The 13,711-nt window shown below is 40.4% G+C and overlaps 2 protein-coding genes across 4 annotated transcripts in view; both read right to left on the bottom strand.

The window, feature by feature from the left end:
* The window catches only part of gtf2ird1 (GTF2I repeat domain containing 1), a 70,715-nt gene extending 65,619 nt beyond the window's left edge, over positions 1-5,096 (bottom strand). Inside the window, exon 1 of the mRNA XM_062048929.1 lies at positions 4,960-5,096. The gene's annotated coding sequence lies outside the window, so the exon portion shown is untranslated. The remainder of the gene's footprint in view (positions 1-4,959) is intronic.
* Positions 4,789-13,711, bottom strand: part of clip2 (CAP-GLY domain containing linker protein 2) — a 62,407-nt gene continuing 53,484 nt past the window's right edge. For all 3 annotated transcript variants that reach the window (XM_062048935.1, XM_062048934.1, XM_062048936.1), the window contains 6 exons: positions 10,978-11,061; positions 10,740-10,896; positions 9,056-9,215; positions 8,678-8,866; positions 5,456-5,515; positions 4,789-5,376 (listed from right to left, as the gene is read on the bottom strand). In XM_062048935.1, coding sequence (XP_061904919.1) covers positions 5,362-5,376; positions 5,456-5,515; positions 8,678-8,866; positions 9,056-9,215; positions 10,740-10,896; positions 10,978-11,061 — 665 coding nt within the window. In that variant the 3' untranslated portion in view covers positions 4,789-5,361. The remainder of the gene's footprint in view (positions 5,377-5,455; positions 5,516-8,677; positions 8,867-9,055; positions 9,216-10,739; positions 10,897-10,977; positions 11,062-13,711) is intronic.

Raw genomic sequence — 13,711 nt, 5'->3', positions numbered from 1 at the left:
CTACCAGTATTTAGCATTAAAATTCTGTTGACTAAGCTGCCTTATTTTTACTGTAAAATCTTGTTTTTAATGGTGTATTACTGTAAATGGAAAACGATAACTTTGTTTTTACGGTAGAAAAACTGGCAGCTTAGTTGCTAGAATAAAAAAATAACTTGTACTGGTTATCCATTGTAAATGTAAAACCAAAATTCTGGCAACTAGGTTGCCAGATTTTTCCGTAAAACCCCCCCAAAAAACAGTTGTACTGTTTTTCCATTTACCCTAAAATGTTGTAAAAAACTAAACAAAAAAAACTATATTTTACAGTAAAATTTTGTAAACGTAAAGTTTTTACTGTAAAATCGACAGTCTACCTAAACCAATTTATATAATTAATAATGAAATCCAGAGGCAAAGTCATACATTATTCGCTGTTACAAGCGGCCCTCTGATGTCAGCCATAACTACGATGTGGCCCTCAATGAAAACCAGTTTGACATCCCTGGTCTAAACCCAGCTCACATTCCCTATTAGTGGGTAAACAATCTAACTACCCATAACAAACCGTTGACGAGAAACCCCAGGAATAGTTTTTTTATGCTTTAGCAATTAAATTATTCGATTTATGATTAATAATTCATTTCCCATGGTGAGGCCCAAATGATGGATTACTGTACTGGCCTTTACAGGGTCTAAATTCCCAAAACAACATTCAAACTAAACATGTATATTTTAAGCAGAACATAATTATAAATATTCTTTAACTGTAACTTCTATTTTTGCAGCTGTTTTTGTGAAGCTAACATTTTGGCCGTTCAGATTTAAAATGTGAGTCGATAATCAAAAAGATCATTTGTTAGACACAGGACACTGTATGTGGTTAAGTCCTGACATTTGCCAAAACCCACATTGCTGCAGGGGATGTTGGAAATGTGATTAAATATTTGGCATGGAAGTCTTAAATCATCATGGGACAAAGTGGAATTGTACCAGAATGGTTGCCTAAGACATGATAAAGTATGGTTTTAAATACAAGAAATCAACCCTGGAGAGAATGTACTGAATCAAATGCAACATGGCGTTGGTCTTGGGCTGTGGAACTCTCTGATTTAGTTTCATGTCCACTTGTAATCTGCCGAGCAGTTCTGTATCCTGCGGGTGTAGTGCCCAGGTCATGTTGTATGTCCCTCTGACTCTTGTTCGCCAACCACTCCCTGGGGTGGTGTCCTACGGTTCCCTCCTGTGGGTGTGGTGGTCAGGTCATGGAACAGATCCCCGTGGCATTTGGGAGACTGGTTTTCCCTGCTGTTGGGGGTTGGTCGAAGGTTGGCATTTGTGTTAGATTAAACCCTCTTTAGTTGGTTGCCCTCGTCTCCGCTTCTATGCCACCCACACCTGTCGCCACACAGTAGCAACTTACCGAACATGGGCTAAGGTGCCCTCTTGCGGGTGTGGTACCCAGGACTTGCAACGGGGGTGGAGGACTTCACTTCACTAGTATTTACTGGTGGGTGCACACATGTCTCCGTCGGTGTTTGGCGCACTTAGTAGCAAGAGTAACCTGTGGGTTTGTCATCCAGATTCTGTGGGGAGTCCCTGTAACAGATATAGGACTCTGGTTCTCCCTGGTGGTGGGGCCTGGCTAGTGGATGACTCTTGGTGTCCTTTCCTCGATTGCCAGCTTTTGAGTCATGTCGAATGATTTCCCCTTGCTGGTGGGGTGTCCAGGTCTTGTAACGGGTGTCTGTGGTGGATGGAGGACTCTGCTTCATCGTAGTTGGCTCATGGCATCCTCTTGCTAGGGGCCAGCCCTGGTTCTTCGGCCCTTTGACCCATAGGGATTCGCAGATAGTGCTTCTCACCTGTTGTGGTCCGGTCATGCAACAAATCCATGTAGCAAGTGGGAGACTGGTTTCCCTTGATGTTGGGGCTTAGACGATGGTTGGCAGAGATTGTGCAATCTCTGTGGGTGGTTGGCCTCTGGGATTGGTGGGGGGTGCACACCTGTCTACTGCTGTGTTTGGCGCACTGTAGTAGTGGTAGGAGTCTCTATAATGGATAGAGGAGTCTGGTTCCCCTTAGTGGTGAGGTCTGGCCAGTGGTTGACTCCTGGTGCACTCTTCTTGATGGCCAGCTCTAGTGGCGTGTCCGATAGTTTCCTCTGGCCAGTGTGGTGCCCAGGACTTGCAACGGGTTCCTGTGGCGAGTGGAGGATTTAGCTTCACTGGGATTAGCTGGCCCTGCAGTGTTTAGCACACTGTACAGTAGTAGTAGTACTAGTAAATTGTGGGTGTGGCACCCAGATTCTGTGACACCCCCCTAAGACAGTTTGAGGAATCTGGTTCTCCCTGGTGGTAGAGCCTGGCCAGTGGATGACTCTTGGTGTCATTTCGAGTCGTGTCCAATGGTTTCCCCTTGCTGTTGGAGTCTCCAGGTCTTGCAACGGGTGTCTGTGGTGGATGGAGGACTCTGCTTCATCATAGTTGGCTCATGGCATCCTCTAACTAGGGGCCAGCCCTGGTCCTTCAGTCTTTTGACCCTTAGGGATTTGCAGATTGCTTCTCACCTGCATAAAAACTTCATAAACCTGTGATAACTCACAAAAACATCTACCAATCAAATGTTGCAGTAAAAAGAAAACAATGCAGAAGAAATGACCATTGACTAGGTTGTACATTTTTAATGACTCAATCTCTGAAAACAAAGCGGCAATAATCCCAGAGAGAGAACCCACCTGCGGCCAGGTCCTTACATTACAATAATATCCAAAATGTAGCTCCTTATATTACTGACCAGCACCTGTACATCTGTGTCACCTATAATGTCTTCAAAATATTCAGACTACAATAGTACGTAAATGAGAAATGCATTTAAAAATTACTTGGAAGACGTCTCAGCCCATAATGTTTTTGCAAATGAAAGTCCCCTGATGAAGAAGCAGTTCAACTTGTCGCTGGAATGGTACCCTCAAAGGTTCTGCTTTTGTACCCATGACACCAATAACCCGGGACCATAACTGGTACTTTTGGGGACCTGGAAATGGTACAAACACTACCTTATAGGAATTAGCCCTATGTTATACAGTAGATTTGGTTATCGGTTGTAGTGGTTGCCTAACACTAGCCAACGAGCTTGTGATAGGAATAGTACCCTTAACGGTACTGCTTTTGTACCAGTGACCTTTGTCTTTTACAGCATGGCACATGCCTGGTACTTCTTATGATCGCAGAAACAGTATCAATGGTTACATTAGAGTCCAGTGATTAGCCCTATATATAGGATACATTAGAGTGAATTATACATTTTACTGGGATGGGACCCTCAAACATACTAGTTTTGTTCCCTTGGCACTTGTCTTTCACGGCTTGGGAACATACCTGGTACTTACTTCTTTCATGTACCCCATGGTACCCTGAAACATACTGGACTTTCCCCCCGCCCCCCTGGCACTTGTGTTTTAAAGCTTGAACATATGTCTGGTACTTTATTTGGTTCCAGTAACGATATCAACAGCTACATTTGAGTCCAAGGATCAGCCTTATACGTACGATACATAAGTGAAAATTATACCTTTTACTTGGCTGGTGCCATAAAACATACTGGTTTTGTTCGCTTGGCACTTGTTTTGTATGGCTTGGGATCATACCTGGTACTTTTTTGATCCCAGAAATGGTATCAACAGTTAATTTGGAGTCCCAAGTATCAACCCTATGTGGGATACATTAGAGTAGAATGTAGATTGTATATTTTGGGGCCTCCTTACTGGGGTGGTACCCCATGCATACTAATGTTGTTCCCTTGGCACTAGCAATTTACAACTTGGGAACATACTTACTTTATTTGATCCCAGTCGCAAGTATCAACAGTTACATTTAAGTCCAAGGATCTTCCCTATATGGGATACATTAGTGTAGATAGCACCTTTTGTGGTTCAGGGTCTTTTTACTCAGGTGGTACCCCTAAACAAACTTGTTTTGTTTCCTTGTCACTAGTGTTTTACAGCATGGGAACATGTCTGTTTAGGTACTTTTGTGATGCCAGAAACAGTACATTGGAGTCCAAGGATCAGCCCTTTATGGGATACATTAGTGTAGATTGTACCTTTTAGGGTTCAAAGTTCCCTTCGCACTTGCATTTTACAGCTTGGGAATATGTTTGGTACTTAATTTGATCCCAGAAACAATATTAACAGTTGCATTTGAGTCCAAAGAATAGCCATATCAGAGTAGAGTCTACCTTTTGGGTTTCAGGATTTCTTTTACTGTGGCGGTACCCTAAATCATACTGGTTTTGTTCCCTTGGCACTTAAGTTTTACAGCTTGGGAACATACCTATTACTTTTTGGTCCAGGAACATTACAGTCCAGGAGTAGCCCTATTTAAGATTTTGTTTGAGGGACAGACTTGGACTCTTGGCTTTTGCAGGGTACAGTAGCTTGGCATTGGAGTGGTACCCTCAAAGGTTTTGCTTCAGAGCTTGGGAACATACCTTCTATGTATTGGAAAAGGTACAAACTGTTACCTTTGAGTCCAATAATTAGCCCTATGGTGTACATTAAAATATATCGTATATTAAGGGGCAGAAAAGGACACCAGTTTGTGTGTGGTAGCCCTTCAGTTAGCAACCGTCCCATTGAGCACTCAAGGGAACAGCATCATAGTCCACAGTGTTCTGGGTGAAAGCTAGTACTAAAGTTTTATGGTCACATTTCGGAATATTTATTCCTTCGATTAACAGCAATGAAATAGTCCAAGCAGGAAGTCCACTTATTTTCAAAGGCAAAAAAAATAAAACATAATTGTAGGATTTATTTCAGGAGGCATGGTGGTTTATTCCGTACTGCAAACCTAACAACAACAATCTTTTTATGTAGGCTCATTTCTCCAGTAAGTAGAATGTTACCATTTCAAAGAACACATTTAGTTTGACGTATTACTTTAATGTCTCCAATAATACTCGTTATCCTTCACGACTTACCAATGTTGTGCACGACACACCGTTGGGGACATCGATCGTTCGTCAAGCGCAGTTCCCAGAGTCTTAGGAGAGTCTTGACTCGGGTTGATTACTTCAAAGCTGAGGAGCAACAAAAAGAAAGTCAAAATAATAAATAAGACAACAAAAAAGTGCCTCAGTCTGTGGTTGTTCTCGTCATCGTTGTTGAAATTGTCTCTCTTGCAACTCAGAAGACATTCCTGCTACTGTGAAACGTCTCAGGTCAATGATGATGATGATGATAATATCTCTCCGAGTCCACGTGTCCTCATTTATATTACAGTACTTTAATTGGTCCTTGTGACTTGATAATAGGTGCTTGCAGTTTTGGTTTGAACGTCCTCCTAGCATGTCGGAGTTGGATGGCGTCCGCCTTAGCTTGTATCAGCGCTGCTGCTCCTGAAAGACACCCCGCCAAAATTAGATGAGTTTTAGCATCATCCACAGGTGTCATTATTAGTGTGTTTGTAATACAAACATCTTGAGTGTTGTTGGGCTCCTGATGGTGGATTCCATTGGCTGACATGCCTCCATGAATCTAGAAAAAAAAAAAAACTCCTCTTCATTGAACTTACATTTATCACTATCTTTTTAGTATTAGCAGAATTGAGTGTTTTGTTCACTCAACTGCAGGGAGCACCAGGCATTTATTCAATGTGTAGCAAGGCAAATATAGTGGTTGTGTGCAAGGGAATTTGAAGAGTTTTAACACACTGCTTGCGCACTTGTGTTGAAAGTAATTGTCTGAAAATTTTTACGATTTAAAGGAAAACTGCACTTTTTTGGGGGGGAATTTTGCCCATCATCCACAATCCCTACGTGAAACAAGAACGCACATTTTTTCATTTAGTGAAGATCGTGAAAAACTGCAGAAAAACGAAAGAGGCTGCTCACAATTGGGATTAATCTATTCTGCCTATAAAGTGCTCTAAAAATATCCACAAACAGCCAACAGCACTCCATTTACATGTTGTGACCTGCATACCAAGCAAGTATTAGCAACATTGTTATTCTAAGAACTAACACGGGAACTACTTTTATGGCATCGTGACACATGGCCTTGTTCACACTGCTTCTTCGACCCCTACCGAGTAGCCAGCTACTAGTTAGTTTGAGCTGCTAAAAACTTTGTTTGTGACCTGCCGTAAAATAAAGAAGAAGAGCTTGAGATGCTTTTACCGCTGCTGTATTGCCTTTGAGTTAGTAAAATCCTGCATCTTACCTGAACCGAGAAGTTGATCGACTTAAAATAATCAACACGCTACCGACTCGATAGTGCATGGCTGTCAACAAACCACCGCAACATCGCTAGGAAGTTGTTTTTTTTTGTTATTCTGAATTTAGCAGCTCAAGGAGAGAACACATTTGGGTTCTTGTATCACATAAGCATCATGGCTGGTGGGGAAAAAAAATAAAAATAAAACTGCAGTTTCTTTTAAGTTGGTGACTGCCGCATTGTGTTGGTTTGCTGTTAATTGTCGTTTTTTATTTTATTTTAAAAAGTGTCACTTTTTGTGTACCAACTTGGGATTTCCCCCTGGATGATATTATTTATCCACATTATACCTCCTTCTGTGTTTTGCTCTTCTATCCCGGCACATTCCCCCTATATTTTTCCTGTATTTGAAATTTCATGAAAAAACTAAATCTCCGGTGTTGCCGAAGCACCACAGTTATCTTTTGCAGTGGGCGGCATGAAAAAAAATGTCCTAAATTCGGCAGCACATCCTCTAGCCCAGTTCTTCTTAAATAGTGGGGCATGACCACTATTTAAGAAGGGGTCATGTGACTCCGCAGAACATACTTTATCAGTATCATGCTTTAAACCTGCTTGGAAAAGCTGTGCACTACACAACATGCTCATTTTAGCCATTAATCTTGACTTCCTCATTTTGATAAAAAAAAAAGAAAAAAAAAAAAGAGTAAGATTACTTATTCAGTGTTAATATTTGAGTGGGCCCCAGAACTCTAGGTGAAGGAAAAGTTGGGCCACGAGGTCAAAAAGGTTAAGAACCCCTGCTTTAAACGATATGCAGTTTTAAGTTGTATTATTCTTTACAAACTTCATTTCGATACGCAAAGCTACGAAAAGTGGACGGACTCTTCTAATCGTATTTACCGAGGCAATGACCTCAGCTGCTTACTACTCTGAGGCTTCAGTGGATAAATGTGAACTAAGGGAGGCAGTACACGAGTGAAACGAATGTAAATGACATCAGATATGAACTATTTACTTTATTACATGTTGTAAAAGTAGTCAGTGACACTCCATTTGTATAGTTATTAGCCTCAACCCAAGTAAACGGAATGCTAATGATGCTAAACTTAAAATTAAATTGTTTTTTTCTTTAGAAACAAGTTGGGAAACACTTGATTCTGTCCACTTCTATGCCTTTGCTAGAATATGGAGACTTGCTTTTTTGAAAGAACTGGATACTGTATATAACTGTGCTTTATGTTTTGTTACTGCTTGTGGCAACCTGGGCCACCATCGCACTTCGTATGCAACGACAAACTGTTTATCTTTGTCAGTTCGCAGATTTTATATATAAATCACTTATTGGACAAGTTCGCCCTTATTTATGTTCTTTTATGTGTAAAGACTCCAGTCGCTACAGTTTGAGTTCACAGGACATCCTTGGCCTGTTGGTTTCAAGAGCCAACGCAAGTCTCGGTAAAAAAGCCTTCAGATTTGCTGCTCCATGGTCATGGAATGAATTACAAAAGAATCTGAGGCTACCTGAACTCATCACTTTAAGGGATTTTCAGGCCCTTTTGAAGGATCGAGAAACTGTTTCTATTGGGCACTGAACTCGTTTTTAAATTGTTCTTATTGAAACATTTTATTTTTTACCTATTGTTTATGTTCTAAGTCATTTGTACTTTTAACTATAGTGTGTGACTGCTTCTGTTTTTGTCGTTATATTTATTTATAAAACCTGTTTTTGCTGTCCTCCTGGCCGAGCCACTCTTGCAAAAGAGATTTTAATCTCAATGAGATCTTACCTGGTTAAACGAAGAAAAATGTATGAAAAAAACAAACAAGCTAACGCTAAAGCCGACGTGTTCGTGTTGTCGGCGTGAGATAAACATTGACATTTATTATTTATATATTGGTATTTACAGCTGAATGGACCAAAAGGAATCACATGACCCTGAGAGGACGACTTTCTGATTGATGGGCATTGCAGACAAAAGCCTGACTTTTTATGAACAATTCGGTACTTTATTTTTAAAATCATATCGTTTTGCATATTAGGTAAATAACTCTGACCTAATAGTGTCTGTTTATTTAGGTCATATTAATGTAGAAATATACTACACCACTCCTCCATACGTCATCAACGTGACTTGTATAAATTACCCTGAACTATGAAATGCGGTGGAAACACAAACCACACACTTATACAGGAACCTACAGTTCCACGAACTAGCAGTTCCAAAAACCTAAAGTTCCTGAACTTTTGGTGGAAAAGGGCCTCATTTTATAAACAAACGATACCATTTATATTCGTGACAGAGAGTTAGGGGGGGCCCAAAATGTTTTGTTCTTCCTAAGGGAGGCATAACAGAAAATAATTGAGAAGCACTACTGCAGCCAGTTAAGTCAGGCCTTCAAAATAAAAGCTCTGCAGTAAAAGAGTGGTGAGTAGTTTTTCCCTTATTTTCAAATGCAAATGTTGCCAGGTATGCTCTTTACCGGGCTTTTGTCTGGATGCTTGCCCATGGCCTGCACCAGCTGGTCCACTTGCTGGTTGTGCTCCAGAGCGGTTCTCAGGGCCTCCTCGGTGCTCAGCAACTGCTGCCGGAGACGACTGACCTCCGAGTCCAGGGCCGAGGGGTCCAGCATGGAGTGTCGGCGATGGTCGGGGGAGAATCTCTCGCGGCCCTGTGATATAAATGCACCTCAGTACCGTACTTTTTGAACATTTGTGTGCTTCCACATCTCTTCCCCGTGCACACAGCAAGGTCCATAAAGGCCTGCTTGTTAAAAGTTCTTCAATTGCGCACTCTGGTGGCCACTGGACTTCCTAACACTGTTCTTCGGTCAACAACTAAAAAGACCTCATCCTCTTACCAGCAGCAGCAGTTTATCCCGCAGCGTCTTGATGTCATCCTGCAGTTTTTGCTCCTTCACCCTCCACTCGGCCTTGCGCACCTCCCGGTTCAGGTCTCTGTCCATTTCCCGCGAGTGACGACGCGACTCCAGAAGCAAAACCCTCAACTCGTTCAGGCTCCTGCATGAAAAAACATAGTAAGAAAAACTGTCTCTCTGAGGTTTTACTTGTGTTTAGAGGGTTAGTCTTAAACTGGATAAGAAGTTATCTAACGAACAGGAAACAATACGTGAAGCTAGGCGAACACACGTCTACAACGCTAAATATATCCTGTGGTGTACCTCAGGGATCAATACTAGGACCTAAATTATTCAATCTCTATATAAAGGACATTTGTAAAGTTACAAAAGATTTAAAGTTAGTATTATTTGCGGATGATACAACAGCGTTTTGTTCAGGAGAGAACACACAGGAGATAATACAAATAATAACAGAAGAAATTAACAAATTAAAAAGATGGTTTGACAAAAACAGACTATCGTTGAATCTTAGTAAAACTAAAATAATGCTATTTGGTAACAGTAGAAGAGAAAGTCAAACACAAATACAAATAGACGGAATAGAAATTGAAAGAGTAAACGAAACCAAATTTCTAGGTATAATGATTGATGATAAATTCAACTGGAAATCTCACGTAAAAAATATACAACATAAAGTTGCAAGAAACACGTCAATAATGAATAAAGCAAAACATGTTCTAGACCAAAAATCACTTCATATTCTCTACTGCTCACTAGTGTTACCATATCTGAGCTACTGTGTAGAAATATGGGGAAATAATTACAAAAGTACACTTCATTCATTAACGGTGTTACAAAAAAGATCAGTTAGAATAATACATAATGTTGGATATAGAGAACATACAAACCCTTTATTTATTGAATCAAAAATACTGAAATTCCACGACATAGTGAATTTGCAAACAGCTAAAATTATGCACAAAGCAAACTATAACCTGCTACCCAAGAATATACAACAATTCTTCTCAAAAAAAGAGGAGAAATATAATCTTAGAGAAAAACGTAATTTAAAACATTTGTTTGCACGTACAACATTTAAGACCTTCAGTATATCAGTATGTGGAATTAAATTATGGAATGGATTAAGCAAAGCAATCAAACAATGTACTAATATGATGCACTTCAAGAAACTCTTCAAACTTAAAGTGTTTACAAAGTACAATGAAGAAGAACCATGACAAACATTCTCAATTTATTTCATCCATCCATTCATTCATTCTTAAAGTAATCTTACTTATCTCATCATATGAAAAATGACTTACTTCACCAATTATTATTATTAAATTCTTACTATTATTTATTTATTTATTTTTATTGTGATTACTTATGGAGTTTATTGTGAAAAAATTGTGAACAGGAAGTGAACAAAAAGTTTTGCAACTGTTATGTAAAGAAAAGGGGTAGGATTAAATAAGCTCTGCTTCTTCCTACTCCTTTTCGAGCATGTTGAAGAGAAACTGGAAATTGTGATGTATCATGTTGTATGCTTGCATGTTCGAAATAAACTCAAACTCAAACTCAAACTCAAACTCAAACTCAGAGTGCCACGGCGGTTTCGTGGGTGGACCACGTGCCATATTTTGCTCATCCCATGTGGGGAATTTAAATATTAACTGTACGTCACCTCTCTTTCTTAAGTAGATCCTGGCTGATGCTAAGCAGCTGCCCTGAAGCATCATGGGACTTCCTGGTCATGGACTCCAGCTCCGCCTCCACGCGTGCCTTCTCTTTAGCCAGGGCTTCGGCTCTCTTTTCCCCCGTACGGACTCTGCTCTCCAGAACTGGCAATTAAAGGCAAAAACGTGAGCACATTATATATTTGTTGTTTTTGTTGTAAACTTATTGTCTTTTGCTACAATTACCTCCCATTTGTGACTTGAAGACTTCTAGCTGTGAGGTGAGAGTGGAAACTTCTTTTTCCCGTTTCAGCAACTTCTCCATGGTTTCTGAAAACAGTTACACTGATTGAACATGGCTAGTGGAGATCCTTCGGAGTAGGGCTGCAGCTATCGATTATTTCAGTAATCGAGTAATTATCGACACTTTCTAGCTTCAATGAGTCTTTAAAGGCCTACTGAAACCCACTACTACCGACCACGCAGTCTGATAGTTTATATATCAATGATGAAATCTTAACATTATAACACATGCCAATACGGCCGGGTTAACTTATAAAGTGACATTTTAAATTTGCCGCTAAACTTCCGGTTCGAAACGCCTCTGAGGATGACGTATGCGCGTGACGTATGCGCGTGACGTAGCCCGGCGAACACGGGTATGCCTTCCACATTGAAGCCAATACGAAAAAGCTCTGTTTTCATTTCATAATTCCACAGTATTCTGGACATCTGTGTTCAGGAATCTGTTGCAATCATGTTCATTGCATTATGGAGAAGGAAGCTGAGCAAGCAAAGAAGAAAGTTGTCGGTGCGAAATGGACGTATTTTTCGAACGTAGTCAGCAACAACAGTACACAGCCGGCGCTTCTTTGTTTACATTCCCGAAAGATGCAGTCAAGATGGAAGAACTCGGATAACAGAGACTCTAACCAGGAGGACTTTTGACTTCGATACACAGACGCCTGTAGAGAACTGGGACAACACAGACTCTTACCAGGATTACTTTGATTTGGATGACAAAGACGCAGACGTGCTACTGTGAGTATGCAGCTTTGGCTTCTAAACATTTGATCGCTTGACCGTATGTGCGCAACTTTTTTTTGCGTATGTACGTAACTTTTTTAAAATATATAAGCTTTATGAACCTTGGGTTAGGTGAACGGTCTTTTGGGCTGAGTGATTGTGTGTGTTGATCAGGTGTTTGAATTGTATTGGCGTGTTCTATGGAGCTAGGAGCTAGCATAGGAGCTAGGAGCTAGCATAACAAACACGCAGGTGTTTTTATGCAGGATTAATTTGTGGCATATTAAATATAAGCCTGGTTGTGTTGTGGCTAATAGAGTATATATATGTCTTGTGTTTATTTACGGTTGTAGTCATTCCCAGCTGAATATCAGGTACCGTGAGTATGCAGCCTTGGCTGCTAAACATTTGATAGCTTGACCGTATGTGCGCGTCACGTACGTAACTTTTTAAAAATATATAAGCTTTATGAACCTTGGGTTAGGTGAACGGTCTTTTGGGCTGAGTGATTGTGTGTGTTGATCAGGTGTTTGAATTGTATTGGCGTGTTCTATGGAGCTAGGAGCTAGCAGAGGAGCTAGGAGCTAGCGTAACAAACACGCAGGTGTTTTTATGCAGGATTAATTTGTGGCATATTAAATATAAGCCTGGTTGTGTTGTGGCTAATAGAGTATATATATGTCTTGTGTTTATTTACTGTTGTAGTCATTCCCAGCTGAATATCAGGTCACCCCCGGCTCTCACAGCATCTTCCCTATCTGAATAGCTTCAACTCCCCACTAGTCCTTCACTTGCACTTTACTCATCCACAAATCTTTCATCCTCGCTCAAATTAATGGGGAAATTGTCGCTTTCTCGGTCCGAATCTCTCTCACTTCATGCGGCCATCATTGTAAACAATAGGGAACTTTGCGTATATGTTCAACTGACTACGTCACGCTACTTCCGGTAGGTGCAAGCCTTTTTTTATCAGATACCAAAAGTTGCAATCTTTATCGTCGTTGTTCTATACTAAATCCTTTCAGCAAAAATATGGCAATATCGCGAAATGATCAAGTATGACACATAGAATAGATCTGCTATCCCCGTTTAAATAAAAAAAATTCATTTCAGTAGGCCTTTAAGTTAAATAGCTGATATGAAGAAGGATTTTTCTGACGACTTACAGTATATTATTTATTCTAATAAATGCACATAACATTGGGCTGGACAATTAAAAACATTTTGATTTCGGCTTCTCTTGATCATGAAAATACAATAATCGAAATAAAACTATTAATTGCATGCAAATTCGGTGAAACCGGTGAGTGAGCGTATGACAACGTCTACTAGAAAATTGGGATCTCACCATGGTTACTACTTTTTATTGGACACAGTGGTAATTAATGATCACTAATCTCAACAAAAAAAGTAAGGCATATGATTTCTGCGTTGAAGGAATCGCAGACGGAGTCACTTAATTGGCTAGTCGAACGGAATCCGCTGATAAATGCAAAATAATATCAGGGAAATTGACATAAATGTGAGTGAGATGCTGTCATCGCTTAAAAGAGCAACTAAACTACAAAGCTAAAGCTAGCAAGAACAATTCATACACCCACCACACATCTCATCTGCATGTGTTGTTGTGAACGACATCATCGATGTAACATTTATGTACAAACGGGAGTTGTTGTTTTTTTTTTACAGCCTCAAGTCCTTTCTTTACTCGTGAAGCAGAGAACAACAGCAAAGCACACTTCCCCTCCTTCACAATAATAGCCCCGTGCGCCACATCAAGTCTGACTGCTCTAACAGAGTAAAGGTTTCAAAAAAGTACCTTACCAAATACACAAAATGCACAGATTCTGGACAGGGAGGATTGATGGTATGAAAGAGGAGTGAGGGAAGCCATCTATATCGAGGTTGAAAAACCATCCCTGAACAAAGGAGGTGGTCTGCGACACCACCTGTC

Source organism: Entelurus aequoreus, linkage group LG05, assembly GCF_033978785.1.
Source record: "Entelurus aequoreus isolate RoL-2023_Sb linkage group LG05, RoL_Eaeq_v1.1, whole genome shotgun sequence".
NCBI lineage: Eukaryota > Metazoa > Chordata > Actinopteri > Syngnathiformes > Syngnathidae > Entelurus > Entelurus aequoreus.
Note: the sequence above shows the minus strand (reverse complement) of the source record. Positions and strands in the feature narration are given on the sequence as shown.